Source organism: Heterocephalus glaber, unplaced genomic scaffold, assembly GCF_053883595.1.
Source record: "Heterocephalus glaber isolate CG9 unplaced genomic scaffold, H.glaber_assembly_v1.0 deba00001788, whole genome shotgun sequence".
Classification (NCBI taxonomy): domain Eukaryota; kingdom Metazoa; phylum Chordata; class Mammalia; order Rodentia; family Bathyergidae; genus Heterocephalus; species Heterocephalus glaber.
Genome location: NW_028258471.1, coordinates 876,384 through 897,002, shown reverse-complemented (window position 1 = coordinate 897,002; position 20,619 = coordinate 876,384). Strand labels below are relative to the sequence as shown.

Here is a 20,619-nt window from a genome sequence, read left to right as displayed (position 1 = left end):
TGAGGCCAAAGGATGCAAGGACCAAGCTGATTGGCTTCTCTGGGCCAAAGGGAGTGTTGCTGTTTCCCAGGCATCACACATACTCACATCATAGCTTTTGATTTTCATTATGGAGCCCACAATTGTAATCTTTGTGACTATCAATTCTAAGATATATATTGTTTCATATTAAGATTCATCTCACAATCTGAGTCAACCAGGGGGCAGACATGAGGTAGCTATCATTGAACTTGTACATTGTGTCAGAATGGGTGTCCGTGGTCTAAAAAAAAATCTCAGAAATGATACTGGGTCATCCTTTTAAGAAACTCGCTCACACTCACCTTTGATAGCAGGAAATTGAGGTTCCGAAGAAGAAAGTGATTTAGAAGAATCAAACTCAACATGAAGTTTAGGAATACTTAACCAGCTGAGTTGCTTATTTTTTTCCTTATACAGTATCTGAATGATTTTAAAAGATATAAAGTAAGCCAGACACCTTGCACACATCTGTAATCCCATCTACCTGGAGACTGAGGCAGGAAGGCAAAAGTTTGAGGACAGCCTGAGAAACTTAGGTGAGATCTTCTCTCAAAATAAAAAGAGCTGGGGATTTAGCTCAGTATACTCTCTGAGTTCAGTCCCTACTACCACAATCAATCAATCAATCAATCAATCAATCAATTTTTTAAAACTAAAAGCTTAAAAACTCTTTTAAGTATAAATATTCATGTTTTGATTTGGTTTGGTTTTTTGAGACAGGGACTCATTATATAGTCCAGGTTGGCCTCAAACTTGTGGAAATCCTGCCTCAGCCTCTGAATGCTGGTATTACAGGTGTACACTACCATTCTTGGCCAAAGTAAATAGTCTAAGTGAAAAGAAAAGCTTTTTGTGTGTCAGATTTCAACTGGCAGCATTATTTCTTCTTAGTGTTGCATGGAATAATGGTGTGCCTTCAATTCTGTTATCTTAAATGCTTATGATAGCACTTTTTCCAGTATCTCTGATGAGAAGTATCAAGTTCAAAAATTATCAGAACACCCAACTATGAAATATGAAAGGACTCCACTCATCTCAGTTTCTAAAGAACCAGCCAAAAAGGTCACTGACTAAAAGGATAAGAAGGGACCATCCCAAGAGAGGATTCACAAATCTGCCTCCATAGCCACAGCCCCTGGACCAAATCTCATTCCCAGCTTCCACCTCCCTACTACTGTCCACCTGAATATACCCCCAAGATGTCTCAAGCCAAACTCATTCCAACCACACTACCTGCCCCCCTCACCTGTGCTCTTCCCTGTGCTCCACAGCTGGGAACAGGCACCACTACCCCACCCTTTAAACCTGCCTTAATGCAAAATGGACCCCCACCCCTCTTCACTGCTTAAAACATTTCAAGATCACTGCTGGCCACAGGTCAAAGACAACCCTTTTCCCATAAGCACCATCTTTCATCATCTATCTGCCTTAGCCCACTCAGCTTTCGCCTTTCCCAGTCCACCATCCTCAACTTCTGTCACCCTGAATGTGTCAGCCCCAGGGCACACATGCTCTTTCATGCTTCAGTTCCTTTACCTGGTTCTTCCCTCTATCTGAAATACTCTACACTTGTGCCCTCCTCCTGCTGATGTCCATCCAGAGCCCTTCCTGCCAATGTTCATTCAAATGCCACGACCTAGGTAATATGTCACCACCTCCAGGAAGACTGTCATTTCTAGGACAGTTTCCTATGTCCCCACAGCATGCATCTATAGTTGCACATAGTCCAGTATGATATTTTTTCCATGCCCGTATTGCCTTGTAGGCATCTAAGAGCAAATATTCATCTGTTACACAAATGTTTTTTGAATGAATGGGTGAACAAATGAATGAACAAACAAAGTGTTGTGGGATACGCTGAAGGAAAAAGTTGGAATCTTTTAACATCACATTTTTACACCCTGTGGTGCCCACATCTTTTTTTTTTTTTGAGGTTTCAATATTTTATTCAAGTTTTATCTTAAGTGATGCTATTTACAGCATTTGAAGGGGAAGATCTAATTCCACACAAAATGGAAGGCTCTAAAATGTACCCATTAAACAGCTGAAAAATAAATTGAATGGTAAGAATACAACATAAGCCCAATTTAGATTCCTAGTGTTGTCACCGTGTGATTACAGTTACACAGACTTCCCAGCTTGCAGCTGGTCATACACTGGTGCAAAGGCAAAAAAACCACAACATGAAAAGGAATTAAATCCTGAATGATTGGCTTCATTACATCCACCTTCTCCATCCCAAAATGGCACAAAAGAAACAGCTACCACATCCTGTGGGCTACTTTTGGTGTAAAAGAGGTGGGGAGGGGCTAGGGTGGGAACAGGTCCTGAAGATCCGTCTAAGAGTCCCTTTCACATGAGTTTGTACACACCAGCAAGCCTTGGGCTTCTCACCAATTAGGGTTAGGAAACTAAGGTTTGATTCTCAGAAAGTCACCATTTCATTCATTAACTCAGTGCAGATTTACAAAGTGTCTACACATGGTCAGCTTCCACTTGCAGCCACATCTAGATTTTCAAAAAAGGAACCTGGCATCTCTAGAGCAGCCACCAAGTTGCCCCCAAGTCTACAGCTGAAAGGACCTTTTTTGGAATCAGGTTTCTTCTGTACCTCTGAATTGGTAACACCTTAAAGCTGAATCATCTTTAACCTGGAGCTCTAACATGATTTTTTAGCAATTCTTGCACCCCAGACATACAACATTAAAAGGTACACTAAATTCTGAAGGTAGCTATGCTGCAAAATAGTTTAAAATTAACAATTGTATAGTATTCATTTATGCTTGAAATTCCAGTCCTAGACCAAGTTTGTGACCTCCGGCGTTGACATTCTTGCCATCCAGCAGAGCTGACAGTGTCAGTTTGATTCCTGGCTTTAGGGTCTGAGTATATCCTAAACCAATCAGGCTGGAGTTGTTCACTTTGGCCGAGAAGCAGGCGTCGGGGTCGATCTGATACTTGGCTGCTATTCCAAAGCGAGTGTTACTGTTTCCCGCTGTCCAGGCAAGATTGACAGCCGTCTCCAGCTTCTTGTTTGCCTTCTGGTAAATGGAGCCACCAAATTCTGTCCCATCATTCACATTGGTGTGAAGCTGGAACTCATCTGTCTTGTAACCAACTGCGAAGTTGCTCTGGGTCACTCGGGACTTGGCAGTCTCAAAATTCATCTGGTAGCCAGCCAGCCAGCCCTCATAGCCCAGCACCAGGGCTCCACAGATCGAGGGCCCCGCAATGTCGAAGTCCACGTCGCAACCCAGGTAGATGTGCTCCCGCTTGTATCCCGTCTTGATTTTAGCATTTTTTTTTTTCCCGGTGTTAGGTGAGAAGGATGAATCGAACGTCGGCTTCAGTCCGTGCGCAAGCTGATCTTCCACGGTGATCTAGGTGCGGTGCCCAGGGTGTTGTCCGTGTTCCACTTCTCCGTGAAAGTCAGGCCGTACTCGGTCCACCTGTACTTGGTTTCCAGACTGCCTGTCACTTTGGTGGTCTCTGTGTTGGCTGAGCCCTAGCTTGTGAATTCCAATCCATTCTCAGATTTGGTTTTCAAATCAAGTTTTATTAATCCAAACCCGTAGCCCTTGGTGAAGACGTCCCTGGCAGGTTTGCCAAGATCAACGTACGTAGGAGGCACAGCCGCCTTCTCAGCGGCGGTGTTGGCAGAAGCCAGCAGCTACAGCGCGGTGCGGCGCGGGAGCGGAGAGCGGCGAGCCACCCACATCTTTATTATCCTCCCGTTCCTCTCCACAAAGCAGTTCTTCCAACCCTCTCACCCTCCAGTCCTATGCCCAGCTGGAATGAGCGCTTCCACCTACCTCGTTGGTCACATCCACTTCCTGCCACTGAGTTAGCAGCACCTGCACCGCAGGACTGTGGCCATGCATCGCAGCCAGGTGCAAGGCCGTGTTTCCCTCCTGCAACAGAGACACATGCTCCAGGCACCACCCCTGAGCTAGGGAGCATCCATTCCAACAGCTGGAGCTGCAGAGGGGCTCAGGAAGTTTCACACTGGTTAAATCTGAAGTCCAGAGTGTGGGCCATGTTACCCAAAGCTTTAAGTAATATTTACTCATACATTTTTAAGATTTAAATTTTTAAAGTTAACTATTGGAACCAGAAGGAAAAAAATCATTCATGTTCCTTATTTTACCTTTGCTACCAATTTCCTAGCAAAGAGTGGACAACCTAAGTGATTACATTTAGTGTATGTGAGGGCAGACTGGTCAAAGATTTCTGAGAAGTCATTTTAGTTATAGCAAAAGACTTTAAAATGTGCAGAACCCTTTGACCTAAGGATCAAAAGAATGGCTGCTATCAAGAAATCAACCAATAACAAATGTTGGGGGGATTGTGGGGAGAAAAGCACCCTTCTCCATTGTTGGTGGGAGTGCAGACTGTTGCAACCACTGTGGAAATCAGTATGGAGATACCTCCAAGAACTAGGACTAGAGGTCCCATTTGACCCAGCTATTCCCCTGCTGGGTGTCTTCCCAAAAGAATTAAAAGAATCATACCACAGCAATATATGTGCACCCATGTTTACAGCAGCACAGTTTGTAATAGCTAAAGTTTGGAAACAGCCCAGTTGCCCATCAACTTGAAACTGGATAAAGATGTGATTTTTTAATAAAATGGAGTACTACTCAGCCATAAAGAATGAAAAACTAGAGACATTTACAGCTAAATGGATGCATATTGAGGCCATATTCTTAAGTGAAATATATAGGACACACATGTGTAAATACCAAAAAGTTTCTCTGGTGTGAGAAACTGAAAGTGTAAATAAGGATTAAAATGATTAAAATGAATAATTGACAATTTGAAATAGGAAAAGGTCCAAAGGTATAGGGGTGGCGGGAGGGGAAGGGGAAAGCGAAGAAGCAAAAGGAAAAATTATGAGAAAAGAAAAAAAAATGGAAACAAAGTCTTTGTAAATAGGGATGGTGGAGGGGGTGAAGGGCACACAGGTAATGGGAGAAAAAATAAGAACCAAGATACATCATGTACAGGTACACACACCCAATGATAAATATAAATGTATTGTATACCTAAAATGTACCAATAAAAGAATTTAAGGAAAAAAATAAGACCACCAGATATGTTCATCTAGACATGGAAGTCTACCCCAGACACTTTCCCTCCCCAGTTTCATGGGACTGAGTCCACAGTGTCACAGGAGGAGAGAAGAGGGTGGGAGGTGAAAATGGAAAAATCCATGAGGCCAACTGGTTTCAAAACATTTATGGGGCAAAAACCACCATTGAAGACTATCTATAACTAAATGAATAGATAGTGCCTGGATAGTCCAGGATTCCCCTGGCAGTAGCAATTTAACAATTCTGCTGTGGATCAAATTTGCTATGGGTAAATCTCCACACCAATTGTTATTTTTCACTTTCCCTTCCTTTTGTTTTCAACAAAGAAATCGAAGTCCAGCTCACCTTGTCCTTTTCCAAAGTGTGCAGGTTAAGGAATGCCAGTTTTTCTATCATTTCCACATGGCCCCTCCCAGCCGCCAAAAGAAATGGTTTTCTTCCTCTCTGGAAATCAAAGGCAAATTCCAGAATTTATTGCACACTTAGCAAAGAGCAAGACGACTTTCAAGGCTGGCAACACATCAAAGGTCATGAGGTGGCCAAGATGGTCCTTCTGGTCATAGAATTTCCAGGACCCTCTTAGCAGAGGGAGATGACAATTTCTCTGACCCAAGCCAGATGCAGTTCTGGGCTGTCACCCAAAACTGTGGGCAACTGTACATCAACATGGATCGAGTTTCTTAGTAACAAGAGAAGCATTGTTCAGAAGAGAAACATTGTTCAGGAGCAAATCCTAAGTAAATATAGCAATGTTATGAACTTTCCATACATATATATTCAATGGCTCTTTTACTCAGCAATTTACTGAGAAGCTACTATATGCCAGACTCTAACTCAGCATATCACATTACCCTCACTGATACAAAATGTTTGACATGAAAATTCTCCAGGACTTCATACTTATGTGGCTCATTCACACATGACATTTTATCACCTGATTTCTAAGCCTTCGTTGCTTGTGCACATATTTAATTCCCCTGTTTAATAAGAATCAATAGGAAACCTCTTAAGAATGGCTCTGTAAGAAATGGAATGGAGAAATGAACATTGTACAGAGACTACAGCTGAAGAGACGTGTTTAAATTTGATTCACTGGGAAATTCAAATATAGAATTTTCTGATTATGGTAATTTCTCCAACTTTGCATGTTGCCAATGGAGACTGTATTTGCAATAGCCATAATGTTATCAAGAAAATCAAGAGACTCATAGAAAACTTAATTTTCTAACTTGAGGTATTTAAAAGCAGGCCAATAAAATTGGCATGGAAAAATGGTGACAGACGTATTTTCATCAATTAAAGGGAAAAAAACATTCACAACTTGGCTTAGTATATTATTAACTGAAAGCTTGGCAAGATGTCTGTAATGTGGCAGAAGAAAAAAAGATTCAGGCTTCTGTATTCAAAATGAGTCCTGAATCTGAGTGAGTTCTGATCTTTTGCTAATGTGGCTTGATGAAAAGATCATGCTCACTGTTAACTTACAAGTCCCCAACGGCAGGAGAGGAAATAGGGAAGAGAAAGTGCTGAAATGGTAAATGGTAAAAACAAAACTAGAAATATCTACAGAGATCAGCCCTCCTTGGGATTGTATTCATGTATGTGTGGAATCTGGAGAAACAAACTGGGGACCAAAAGTTCACATAAGTCATCATTTCTGGACCTGATTTGTCACCCAATGAGATCTATATCCCCAGCGCTTCAGAGTCTGAAGCCCAGACTCTCTTCCTCCTCATGAAATCACTAGAAAAGGACAAAGAGAAGGAACAGCAGGCTTGGAGTCACAGCTTGTTGCTTGCAAATTAGGCTGTAATTGGTCTTAAGCCATCTGGAAATGGTAAACCAAAAATAATTGTGTCTGACTTTTACAAATATCTGCAAATAATGACAACAGATAAAAGCTCGTGTAAACAAATCAGGAAAGAGGGAACAAGAGACATTAATTATATACTAGATGAGAACACCGAGTCACACATCTTTCTAATTCACCCGTCCATTTATTGAACAATTGTGGAGCATATGTGTAAATGTCAGTTATTGGGATAAGCATAGAGTGGCCAGGAGAAAAAACATGCTGCCCAAAGCAGCTCATAGTCCAGTAGGAAAGAGAGCCACACAGGTAATTACAGGGCACTGTGGTAACTGAGTGCTGGGGTTCCATCAACACAGAACAAGGGCACAGGATTCAGCTTGGCTATGTGGGTATGGGTAGGAGGCAGGCAACACAAAATGGTAGACGGCAGCCTTTAAAGCCTGCTGATCCATTGCATCAGGAGAAAACAGCACCTGCTACCTGATTTCTGCCCACAAACTTCCCCATTGGCCCATCTGTACAGCATGTAATTCTAGACTCTCCCCTTCCATCGCATCTCCCTTGACCACAGTGCTTTTTCAGGGATGGTACAGGCCACATCAGGCCAATCAGAGTTGGCCATGGGACATTTCCCCAGAACATTCTATTTTTATTCTGCAGTAAGCAGCTAAGCTGTCAGTAGCCCTCTTTGCCACTTGATAAAGAGACCCTGCCTGCGAATGAAGCCTGCATGACGGACAGCAGAACTGAAAAGCAGAAAGAGATAAAGAGCCCGGATGACGTGGCTTGAGCTCCTTGGTGCAGACACACCTGGAGCAATTCACACCTGGACTGAGAAAGCCAATCAAGTTCCTTTATTTTTTTCTTAAAATACTGGTAGTTTGGATTGGGCCAAACTACCTGGGTTTACACCTGTAATCCCAGCTACTCCAGAGGCTGTGGCACTCGCCTAGCATGTACAGGCCCTGAGTTCAGTCCTCAGTACTACAAAAGGAAAAAAAAAAGTTTGAGTTGGGTTACTGTCACCTTTGACTAGGGATCTTCTTTAAACAAACTGCACAATGTCACCTAATTACAAAGGGGACTTCAGCGCCCACTAGGAATCTCTGTAGATTGAACTAAGTATTTATCACATTGGCAGTAGTCTAGGTGTAGGACACGAGCCCAGCCTGTTGGTGTCAGCAGTGCCTCCTGAACCCACAGTCCACACAGCATCCAGGAGTTGCTGTCTTTGGTCCTGCAGGTAAGCTCTTGGTTGCAAATGACAAGATGCACACTGCCCTAGCTTAGGAGGCTCATGTCTCACAGGAACAACTCCTTGGGCCCAGTTTCCAGGGTCCCAAGAGACAGGTGCAGTTACAAGATTCTGGTCTGGTGTCCTCTGGTACTTACAGTTCATCTCAGCTCCTCCACACAAAGCACCTTTCACCAGTAGTTATGCTGCCTAGTAACATAGTTAATAATCTATCCTACTGGTTTATGAGGGCACAGCCAGAAAGTTAACCACAGTGTGATCATTTGGAAGTCTGTGCCCTAAAGTGGACATTTGTAGATTTTCCCTTCAGTTTACCTTTCTTCTACCAGTAGTACTTCAGTTCCCTTTGCAACAGTCCCACACATCAGCACAAACACCTCGTCACTAGTGCACTAAGTGCTGCCCATCGCCAGGCCTGGCCTTCCTGCTTCCTAGCACACAGGCTGATTACATAAACTGTGTTGGTCACAGTGATTGGTTTGGGGTTGAGATATTTAAAATATTTAAATAAGGCCAAACAGAATTGTTCCTGAAATGTACATATGAATATTTGATGAGAGAGGCTTTTTCTTATGGACCAAACAAATAAGGATATAAACCTGAGGCTGCTAACAGTCATCTTGCCCACACCTGCGAGTAACACCAACACACAGCCAAGCGCTGGAGAAAGAACACGAGCTGGATCCAACCATCCCCGAAGCCATCAAGATACACCCTCAGACACTTTAGTTAGGGGTTAATAAATTACCTTCATTTCTTAATCTAGGTTAAGAAGGATTTTTGTCACCACTAACAGAAAGAATTCTAATACATATTTATCAGTTTAGAGACTTATTCACTTATTTTTTTCATTATTATAAAGAAATCAAAGAGAGGTTACTTCATAAAGAAAGAAGTTCATTTTGACTCCTGGTTCTAGACATGCAAGTCGAAGGAGCCACATCTAGTAAAGGATTCTTGCTGGCCAAATCCTGGAGCAGAGCAGGAGGTCACATGTGCTTTGCTCCCTAGGCCTATAAAAAGCCACAAGGATTCAGTCATGGGCTCCACCCTAATGACTTTATCTAATCCTAATCACTTCCTAAGGCCTTGCCTCTAAACACCACAGTTAATGAAGTTTCCACCCTCTGAATACCACTGCCTCATGACTCTGGGGATCAAACTCTTACACTAGTTTAAGGAGACAAACAATAATCACATTACAGCAGAGACAAACACGACTGAAGGATCAGAGACCTGTTCTGCTCCAAAATGGCCTTTCTGTCTTACTTGTGGTTGCTACAAATCTTTGCGCCTCTCCATAGCCAAACAAAGTGATAGATGAGCCACTGCCAAAAGAAAGCCCAAGACATGGGAAGTTCTGAGAAAATATCACAGTTGCCACGAAGCACTTTCCTCTCCAAGAAAACGGCTATTGCTTTGAATGCTGGATGCCCTTAGGAATGTTATCACCAAGGAAAAATGTAAAAGCCAAGTTAGGCAAAATGAGGGTATTTAAAGCCATCTATATCTTATAAATACATCAAAAGGTAGCATAAAGAAGTGAGGTGGTAGTAAAATGAGATATAAATCTTGATTCCCGCTTAGTATATGTTATTAAGCAAAATAACAGGAATTTCAAAGATATATGTGGTTTTTCGATTATAGTTTCTTATCATGTCTTATTTCATTTTTTAAAACTACCCAACCCATTTTCATTATGTCCAAGTAGGCCTCCATCCAGTGTGGTCTGACAGGCTCTTCTGTATTTGGAAGGCAGAAAAACTGTCCAGCCAGGAAGATAACCACCCTGGTGTTAGAGCCACGGGCTTCAGGTCTGGGTCAGACCACCATGCCTTCTTGGCTCAGAGTCTTGATCTCTTTTCTCAATTAACTAAAATAAGGAGAGCCCAGGATTCCCCTTCCCTTTTTCCTTTATTAACTCAATGTGTGCTTAACCTAATACATTTTCACTCAGTGCAGTTAATTTTTTTGCATGCCAATAAGTCTGAAGGGTTAGAATTGCTTATTACAAATTATTTTTAAAGTTTACCCCCAGGGTTGACAACCACCTATATAGCATTTACATTGTACATAGGGGTGGTTAAAGCATACAGGAGGATTTCACAGGTTACTTGCAAACACTACATCATTGTGCACAAGCATTGGTCATCTGAGGATTTCTGGCAGACAAGGGCAGCCATGCAATCAATCCCCTGAGGAGACTGAGGGATGTCTGTGTGAGAAATCAGAAAAAGGAAGCTTCTTTGCATTTTGACTTCCAATTCAGACTCCTTTAGAGCAGTGGGTGTCCTCTGTGTCTGCCACTGGCACCAACTTAGCCCTGTACCACCAAACTCTTGTAAAAGTCCAACCAATATATGAACGGTCACTATGGGCTCCCTCTCTATTTCCCTCCCTCCCCAAACACCAGTTTTGATCACCAGATGGAGGTTACATGTAAATACAAAATATCTTGTCAGGACAAGTGTTGCCTGCCCTAGGGCCAGCTACTTAGGAGGATGATTTGAGCCTAGGTGCTCAAGGCCAGCCAGGGCAACATAGTGAGACCCTGTTTCAAAAAAAAAAATCTAGCCTACTTTACCTAAAACTTTTGGCTGCTCTGGTGAAACCAGGTTGATTTCTAGGGTTATGTTTCAGGGAGAAATCAAAGGATTTCCCAGCCAGTGTCCCGCCTGTCCCCAGCCCTGTCCAAATTCTCCTGGGCCTGTCTCAATCTGTTTTGTTTCAAAGACCTCTCCCCAGTCACTCATTCTTCTCACTCATTCAGGAACCCACCGTAAGATCTCTAGTGGACATGAGGCGCTGAATAGTCTCTGTGGATGCTTGTCTGCATCTAGAGTTCTCTCTGGCCAAAGAGAAGGGTTTACCAGCTCTGGAAGGTAAACACATTGAATGCTTTCTCTTGACAAGAATCTAGGCAAGAGGGTGAAGCTATGAAGATGGGGTGGTCTTTTCTAGCAGACATATTCCATGAACTCCACATTATCTCTATACAGACACCCTGGCTAGTCAGGAAACCCAAAGATGAATTAATCAACTGTGAGCTCCTGATCCCTCCTGCAAACTGGCTTTTTCTCCCAATTTTTTTCACCGTCCGTTTGGCTTTCTCTTTCTGTGTTTTTGTTTCATTTTTGAGACAAGTTCTTTTTTGTAGCCCAGGCTGGCTCTAAACTCATGATCCTCCTGCCTCAGCCTCCCAAAAGCTGGGGTTACAGGTGTCTACCACCACACCTGGCTTCACTGCGGTAAATTTTTATAGCATCAAAGTTACCACCTCAGCCATTACTAAGAGTACAGTTCAGTGGTACTGGGTCCGTTCACACTGCTGTGCAACATCAGCACCGTCTATCTCCACAACAGCTCCTATCTTGCAAAGCTGAGGTTCTGTACTACTTAACAACTCCCCACCCACTTTCCCTTTACCCCTTAGCACCACAATTCCAAGTCTTTCGCCAACATACTTGACTGCAGTCATATATCTTGATAAAAAGAGTACATTTAGTTTGTCTCTCCAGTGATCAATTCGGTTTTATTACAAGACTGAACTAGGGCTCAGAGGGCCTTGGTCTCCTACACAACCAGATGGACTCATTCTTTGCATCCCCAAACCCATCCTAAGATCTCTAACTGACAGGTGGCTCTGAGCAGTCTCTGCTGGGCTACCAGCATTTTCCTCAACAGACAGAGCAGGAAGGAGTTGGGACAGGACAAGACTAGAGCCAGCTGGAAAGAGGTGACAGTCAGGAAGTACCTAGCCAGGAGAACCTCAAAGAAGCAGGGAAGGCTTCCCTGCAAATTGGCTTTCCCACTCACTCCTGTGGTCCATGAAAGAGTCAAAGCCCATGCAAGGGGAAGAGATTGTTGTGACTTGTACATACTGGGCTCTCAACAAACACCTGCTGAATGGACTTACTTCATCCATATGGTGCATCCCAACTTAGCATGGATCAAACTTTAAGGCCCAGTGCCCTCACCTTGATGCTCAATGGTTTTTGAGTATGATTGTCAGCTTGGGGGAATCAGGTAGTGCATTTTATACTTGAAGAATTGTTCTAATAGCTCTTCTAGTTACTGAGCATTTACTATGAGCCCTGCTCTTTGCTAAGCACAAGTTGCTACCTTATTTAAGAATCCCAACAGTGGGTGCCCCATATTACTACAAAGGAATGTCTTAGGGGTGCTGTCTGACTGGAAGGAGGTTGCAGATGGCTCCTCTTTCTTGTGTGTTTTTCTTTTTGGTTTCTTGAGAAAGGGTCTTGCAATGTAGCTCCAGCTGGCCTTGAACTCATTATATAGCCCAGACTGCCCTCAAATTTGCAGTGATCCTCCTGCCTCAGCCTCCCAAGTGCTGGGATTATAGATAGGCATGCATCACCATGCATGGCAAACTGGCTCTTCATGAAGCTCATTTCCATAGGTATTTTACATAAGATTGAGAAACTATCAATTATCTATATCAAAGAAAGGAGGTTTGCCAATGAAGTGTGAGTGTGTGAAGATCCCCCCCCACACACTATCCCTTGGTGCTTCTATGGAATAGTGGTACAGAATTTGTTATTATTATTTTATTCCTATTGCACAGATGAAGAAGCCGAGGCTTTCAGCAACAGTTGGAGAAGGTGTTTGAAACCACAGAGGTAATAATGTAGCACTGCCTGGGACACAGTTCTTTTGTCTGGCCTCCATGCTATAAATATAGAGTGGCTTAGTCATAGGCAAAGGAGTAAATTTACAGAGCTCATTTGAAAAAAGGGGGGGTGTTGTTATTGTTGTTGTTTTTAAGGTTGGGGTCAGGAAAAAGTGTAAACTTTTTAAAAGAAGTGAAATGAATAGTACTGATCAACTTCTAGAGAAACCTTCATAGAAAATAATGCTCTGATGCAGCGGTCTCAACCTTTTTGGCACCAGGGACTGATTTCCTGGAAGACAGTTTCTCCGAGGGACAAAGTGTGTGTGTGGCAGAGTTCAGGTGACTCAGAGGTGTGTGCAGTCGAGATCCCTCTCAAGCTCGACTCACAGTTGTGTCTGTGCCCCTATGGGAATCTAAAGCTGCCCTGATCTGACAGGAGGCGGAGCTCAGGAAGTGATGCTGGCGAGGGGGAGGGGCTGTGAATTCAGATAAAGCTGCCTGCCATATCCACCACTCACCTCTGCCGTGAGCCTTAGTTTCCCCAGGCCTGGGGACCCCTGCTCTAGTGCACAGAAAAATGTAAGTCCCACTTGTCAAGTCTGTTCCACTGGGGAGACATCAGATTCTTGCCAGTTGCAGCAGAGGTTCCACTCTACCAAAAAGGGATATAGAGGGAGATATTCCAGGGAAAAGATGCTCTCCAACACAGGGCAATGTGCACTGTCATCTGAGAAGTGATGCTGGACAGATGAGTAAACATAGGCTTTAAATCCTGATGCTGTCAGTTTCTAGTTTAGAGACTTTGGACCACCTCTGACTCTTGACTTCTAAAAATAAGCAAAATATTTTCTACCTTACTGATTATTGTGGGGATTAATGAGGTCATTCAGTCAGTCAGTCAATGATAACTTGTACAGCATCCATTTGGGCCAGGCCCTAATCTGTCAATGATGTAATGTATATAAATGGCTCCCTTCCACATAGCACACTAATAAATACTCATGGAGGGGTGGCTGGTATTATGTATTCCTTAGGAAAGGAAAAGGAATATAGACAAATATAATAAAACTGTATTATATTCCATGACTGGTGACTGCTTAGCTTGGGGTCAAATACATTCTAAAAAGGTGAGTTATAACAATAAAATTTAGATACATATTTTGAATACTAAAGGAGGTGGACACTGTCCACACTCTGGCCAGGAGGAGAGAGTAGGAAAGAAAAAGGGATCTGTCTACTTCTTTAGTATTTCCTGTCCTCTGCTTGGTCACAGCCAACTCAACACTTCCCTTCGTTCTGTGTCTGACACAGTAACCGGGATGCTGGGTATGTGGCCAGTCTGTGCCTGCTGCCAGAGGCTGGAAGAAAGCAGAAAGTGGGGGTCATCATCATAACACCCCCCTCACCCCTCACAAACACACCTGGTCAGACTGGTTCAGCTCCTGCAGGTGCAGGTCTTGAATGAGGTACTCCACGATGTGCACGCTGTTGCTCTGGGCTGCGAAGTGGAGTGCGTTCCACCCATCCTAAAGAAGCCAGGGAGGAGAGGGAGGAGGCACTTACACTGGGGCTCGCAATCGCCCTCCTAGTGGAAGCTCCTGTCCAGATGTGACCACACAGTGCCTACCTGACTCGTGGCTCTCTGGTCTGCTCCAGCTTTAACCAGCATGAGCATGATCTCAAAGCTTCCCGACCAGGCTGCAAGGTGAATCGCTGTCAAACCATGCTTTCCCAAAAGAAAGAAAAGGAGAATCTATCATATGGATGAGCCACAGGATCCTATCTCAGTCAAACAAGGCTTAGTTAACACCAGGCTGTTGAAAATTAAGAAATAGATGATTTAAAAATGGCAAAAATAACCAATTATGGCAAGGATACACATAGTACAGTGGCCCAGACCAATAATCGTGGCACACTGGGAGGCTGCAGCAGGAGGATCGCAAGCTGAAGCATAGCTTGGGCAGAATAAAAAATAAAAAGGCCTGGATACATAACTCAGTGCAAAGGCCCTGGCTTCAATCCCTAGTACTGCAAATAAGTAAATAGATATATAATGTTAGCTCAATTCTGTGGATATATTTAATAAGTGGTACAGGCATAAGTGGTTCTCCCTCTGAAGAAAATAAAATGAAATGCTATATTTACTAAATTAGAAAAGCACACAGAATGATAAATTAGGACAAAATCTAGACATAATGTAGACTCTCTTAATTCAGAATTATGAAAGGAAACATAAATTCAATAAATAAATGACTTTTTAAAAATGTCATTAATAAAGATAAGTGGTAATCAATAAAAAGGTAATTAAACCAACAGGAAGGCCGGGTGTGGTGGCACACACCTATAATCCCAGCACTTGGGAGGCTGAGGCAGGAGGACTGCCACAAATTCAAGGCCAGCCTGAACTACACAGCAACTCTGACTCTAAATACATAAAGAAAGAAACCAAGAGAAAAATGCACAAAGAAAGATGCTCTTTTTAAGGTACCAGAGGAAATGGAAACCATTATTTCTAAAACAATCTGGCAAATCCTATGTAAATGTAAATACAATCAGCAATCCCACTCCTAAGAATTTATCCCATGAAAACTTAGTGCTACATATTCAAGGACATTAATTTTACCACTGAATACTGAGACCAAGGTATATGCCTATCAATATGGGGATTCTGAGTAAAATATGAAATAGTTGTATCATATAACCATTAAAAACAGTGAATTAGAGATATAAAACTGGACTTGGAAAGATTTCTATGAGCTTTGCTAAATATGGAAAATCAGATGGAGAGAAAATATATAATCGCATTTTTATAAAAGATGCAATAAACAAAACCCCCATAGGTATATATGTACATATCTATATCTATAGTTGGGTTGGTAGATAGGTAGATATATTGATATAGATATGCTTATATGAACATAGAGAAAAGACCAGAAATAAACACACAGACATCTCACAGTGTTAAGTACAGTCACTAGAGAAGGGACCCAACAAAGAAAAAGAGAAAAAAGTTATACAAAGAATCCCATTTTTATAGAAGCTACCCAAAAGATTTCATTTCTACAAAGTTACATAGCTATGTGTAAATGTGTGTACACACATGTGTGTATAAAGTACAGTGGTTAGACTGAAAGAGAGATTCAGATCAGCACTTACTGGCCTGAACCCTACTGTGGACGGTCGAATGCTGAATTATATACTGAATTTGCAGGGAGAAAAGTGTGGAAGAAAACAGCCAGAAGCTGACATTGGCTACTTCAGGAAGGTGGGATTGGAGGAAGTAAAATGGACCTGTGCCTTCAACCCCAGGTTAGGGTTAACCTCACAGTAGGCTTGTTTTGAGAAGAGTCCAGCCAAAGCCTACATGCTGAGGTCAGAGTGACTTACCCAAATTCCATTCCCACAATTAAAGCCTTCTTAACTAGAAGGACAAGGTTATTTGCTAACTACAACCCTATATTTTGTCTGTCCTGTTCCTAATTCAAGAATGCTTTGTTTTTTCCTTTACAAGCCTTGCCTGCATCAGTAACGTGTCCATAGAAACTGCACATCCCCTCACATAGCCCCTTTACCCCAATCTGACCACGATGTCATCAATAAATAGCAGTGACTTGGACTGGCCAGGGTCTTTGCTGGTTGCTCAGCACTCTTTAATTCTGTCTTTGAGTTTTGCTTTAAATCTTGCACTGTAGCACTGAGCAGGAGATCAGAACCCACCGAGGGGCTCCCTGATACTCTGAGATAAGCCAGGGCTAAATTTAATACATTGGCAACATGACAAACTTCAGATATGCTGTCTAGAAAAAAAGATGCTATTTAATCTGAGCCATGGATACATAGGCATTTGTTGTACCAATCTCTCTCTCTCTCTCTTGAAAATTACAGATTTTTGGTTATGGTTCTGGCTAAGATGGAGTAAGCACATGCCATCTCTCTCACCACACACAATTAAGGTACATACTTGAAAAAATCCAGCTATCTGTAGGCTCTGAAAAGTAAATGGTAGCAGGTGGATAGGGAAAGAAACTAGAATTCAGAATCTGAATGATTCTGCAGTAAGTTTCCTGTTTGGTTGGTTGGTTGGTTGGTTGGTTGTTGTTTTTATTGTTGTTTCTTGCAACTGGACTCAAGGTGGTACTCAATCGTGGAACTGGAACAGACAGAGTTCAAACACTAGCCCTCTCTCTCTGATCTAAAGATCCATAGAGGGCTCCTAAAGAACAGAGAGGTGAGAGAAGTCCTCTGCTTCCTTTCATTTTCTCTGGCTCTGTCAGCCTTGGGGATCTGGGGAGAGCAGGGGAAGTGATCACAGACAGGAGGGATCCTGAGAAAGGCAGCCTGTGAAGTTGGGAGTGTATGCATGAGCCTACTCCTGAGCTGTACAGGGACCGAAGTTTTTTCCCCCATTAAGTTTATTGGTACATTTTAGCTATACAATACAGTTACATTCATCATTGGGATCTTGTACCTTTACATGAGTCTCTTGGTTCTTATTTTTTCCCCTTCCCCTGCCCTCCCTTCACCCCCTCCACCCTTCCCTATTTGCAAAAATTGTTTCCACTTTTTTCCTTTTCTCATATTTTTTCTTTTCCCTTCTTTCCTTTCCCCTACCCTTCCCACTTCCCCTACTCCTTTAGACCTTTTCTTCCTATTACACAATATCAATTACACATTTTTAAAATTGCAATATCAAGATCTAGGAGACATTACCACAGATTTTACAGAATTTAAAAGGATATAGAAAGCATATTACAAAAATCTTTTTTGAAAAATATTTGACAACTTCTAAGAAGTACCTTGGAAGACAAATTAATGAAACTGACTCTGAAGGAAATGTAAAATTTGAATAGCACCTATTAAAGAAAGTATATTCCTAGCTTGAAAACCTACCTATATGACAACAGCAGGCTCATATACATTTTAACTGATAAATTATATCAAATATTTAAGGCAGAAGAAAGAAGAAACACTTCTCCCCTCATTTTAGGAAATCAACATTGTGCTAATCCTAAAACTAGATAAAGATAATAGAAGAAAAAAGTATGAACATAGATAAAATTTTGTTTAACAAAACAAACTATTAGAAGACAGATTTGGCAGTATGTAGAAAGTGGTTTTCTTATAGGGATGGCAGTGTTGGTTCAGCATTGGGAGATCCACCCCCAAAATCATCATTTTAACAGAGGAAAGGAAAAAGCCATATGATCCTGTCAGTAGTTGCAGAAAAAGTATTGCACAAAACTCTACAGCTATTCATGGTAAAAGCTATCAGGAGACTGGAGTAGAAGAGAACTTTCTCAACGATAAGCCATGTACTCCATACTTCCAGCAAAAACAACTTATATGAATGGAAAAGATACAATGCTTTCTCCCTAAGGTGGGGAACAAGGGCAGATATGCCTACTCTTCATCTGTCCATTAAACTTTGAAACATAGGCCCAAACCAAAATAGTCTGGCAATAAACTGACACCATTAGGATAGGATTGGCAAGGTAGAAGTAAAATCTTGATCTGTAGATGAAATGATCATCTACAGAGAAAACACTAAGTCTCTAGAACGTGTATTTGAATTTAGCAGGATTAAACAACACAAGGTATATATAAAAATTCAGGTCTATGCATACTTGCTATAAATGAAGAATTGGATATTGAAATTTAAAAGTTATGTAGGAGTACAAAGGACCTAGAAAAAGAAAAAGAAAAAAAACAGTGTTAGAAGACATTTAGTACCTAATTTTAAGACTTCCTCTAAAGCTACAGTAATCAAGGCAGTGTTGGCCTAAGGAGAGACACATAGATCAATGGAATAAAACAGACAATCTAGAAATAGAACCATACATATGTGGTCCACTGAGTTTTGAAAGATTATTTAACATCAACATTTTATAGAACATAAACTCAATTCAAGAGCAGAGGAAAAGATAATGTTTTCAGCAAAAGGTACTAGAACACCTGGTATCCAGATATAAAAAATTAACCTCAATCCTTTATTTCCATACATAAAAATAACTTGAAAGGATCTATGACCCTAAATATGAAAGACTAAAATATAAAACTTTTAGAAGAAATTATAAGGGAAAATGTTCATGGATTTAGGATAGGCAAGAATTTCCTAGGATACAAAAAACTTGATGTAATTTGTGTGTGTGTGTGTGTGTGCCAGGGATTGAACTCAGGACGTTGCACTTGCGAGGCAGGTGGCAGAACCACTGAGCTAAATCACTGGCCTCAAAACTTGATGCATAAAAGAAAAAAAATGATAGATGAGATTCTATCAAAATTTCAAACTTTAAATGACATCGTTAAGAAAATGAAAAGTAGTCCTTAAAAACAGACCAAATTTATAATACATATAACCAGAATATATAAAGAACTCTTACAGCTCATTAATAGACAACCCAATTAAAAAGTAGACACAAGAAGATGATAAATAGCCAGTACAGCACAAGGAAATGTGTGCAACACTAGAATCAGAAAAATACTAATCAGTACAATAACAAGATCGTATTATACACTCATTAGGGAGATGAAGTTAAAAGTTTTAAAAGAACAAATGTCAGCTTAGGTGTGACCCAGTTAGGACTGTCTAATACTGCTTATGTGAATGTAAAATGATGAAACCATTTTGGAAAACAATATAGAAATTTCTTGTATTACTGTTAAGAACCAACAGTTCTGTCCTTAAGTTTTTACTTAAGAGGAATGAAAACATGTCCACAATAGATTTGTACACACAAGTTGACTATCGCCTATCTGAAATTCTTGGGATCAGAAGTGTTTCAGATTTTGGTTTGAAATCCACTTGATCTGCAAAGAGGATAGCTACTCCTGCTTTTTTTGGGGGTCCCTGTCACATGGAGTATTCTTTTCCACCCTTCAACTTTCAGTCTATGAGTTTCTTTTTGAATTAAATGTGTTACTTGTATGCAGCATATTGTTGAATCTTGCTTCTTAACACATTCTCCCAGTCTATTTCTTTCGATTGGTGAATTGAGACCGTTAACATTGATGGTTATAACTGATACATACTGACTTATCATTGTCATGACTTTTTCTTTTTGTTGGATTCTCCCCCTTTGCATTTAATTTCTTGTCATGCCCAATGGTTCACTCTGCTGGGCTTCCTGGGGTTGTGATCCTCATTGTCTTTTCCTAGGGTATTGTCTAAAATATTTTTGGAGTGCTGGTTTGGTATTCATGAAGTTCCTGAGGTGCTCTTTGTCATGAAAGTATCTTATTTCTCCATCAATTTTGAAAGATAGTTTTGCAGGGTACATCAATCTGGGTTGGAGGCTCTTTTCCTTTAGGGCTTGAAATATGTCACTCCAAGCTCTTTTTGCCTTAGGGTTTGCATTGAGAAGTCTGCTGTGATTCTGATGGGCTCTCCTTTGCGTGTAATTTGTTTCTTTTCTCTCACTGCTTGTAGAATTTTGTTCTTCTGTTGGATTTCTGGAATCCTAACTATTATATGCCAATGTGTAGATATTTTTTTGATCAAGGCTAGCTGGAGTCCTATATGCCTCATTTATCTGTATGCCAAGTTCTTTTCCCCTGCTTGGGAAGTTTTCTGCCATCACTTCTGTGAACAGGTTTTTTATGTCATCTGCACTCTCTCTTGTTTCTTCATTGACTCCAAACAGTCTTATGTTATTCTTCTTTACATCATCTAGCAGCGATTGGACTGATTTCTCTTGGTCCCTTCCAATTTTAAAGCAATTTTTCTTTTCCTCCTCACTAATTGCAATCTGATCTTCTATATCTGAGATCCTGTCCTCACATTGGCTCATTCTGCTGCATAGACTTT

At 41.4% G+C, this 20,619-nt stretch overlaps 1 protein-coding gene and 1 pseudogene across 2 annotated transcripts in view; both read right to left on the bottom strand.

Moving 5' to 3' along the window:
- Ankdd1b (ankyrin repeat and death domain containing 1B) overlaps positions 1-20,619 on the bottom strand; it is a 68,259-nt gene that overhangs the window by 25,855 nt on the left and 21,785 nt on the right. Inside the window, exons 4-7 of one of the 2 annotated variants that reach the window (XM_004872873.3) lie at positions 14,443-14,541; positions 14,237-14,341; positions 5,460-5,558; positions 3,834-3,932 (exon numbers count right to left, since the gene is read on the bottom strand). In XM_004872873.3, coding sequence (XP_004872930.2) covers positions 3,834-3,932; positions 5,460-5,558; positions 14,237-14,341; positions 14,443-14,541 — 402 coding nt within the window. The remainder of the gene's footprint in view (positions 1-3,833; positions 3,933-5,459; positions 5,559-14,236; positions 14,342-14,442; positions 14,542-20,619) is intronic. The other variant, XM_087203179.1, reaches the window with a different exon arrangement.
- LOC106008502 (non-selective voltage-gated ion channel VDAC1 pseudogene) lies at positions 2,698-3,739 on the bottom strand (annotated as a pseudogene).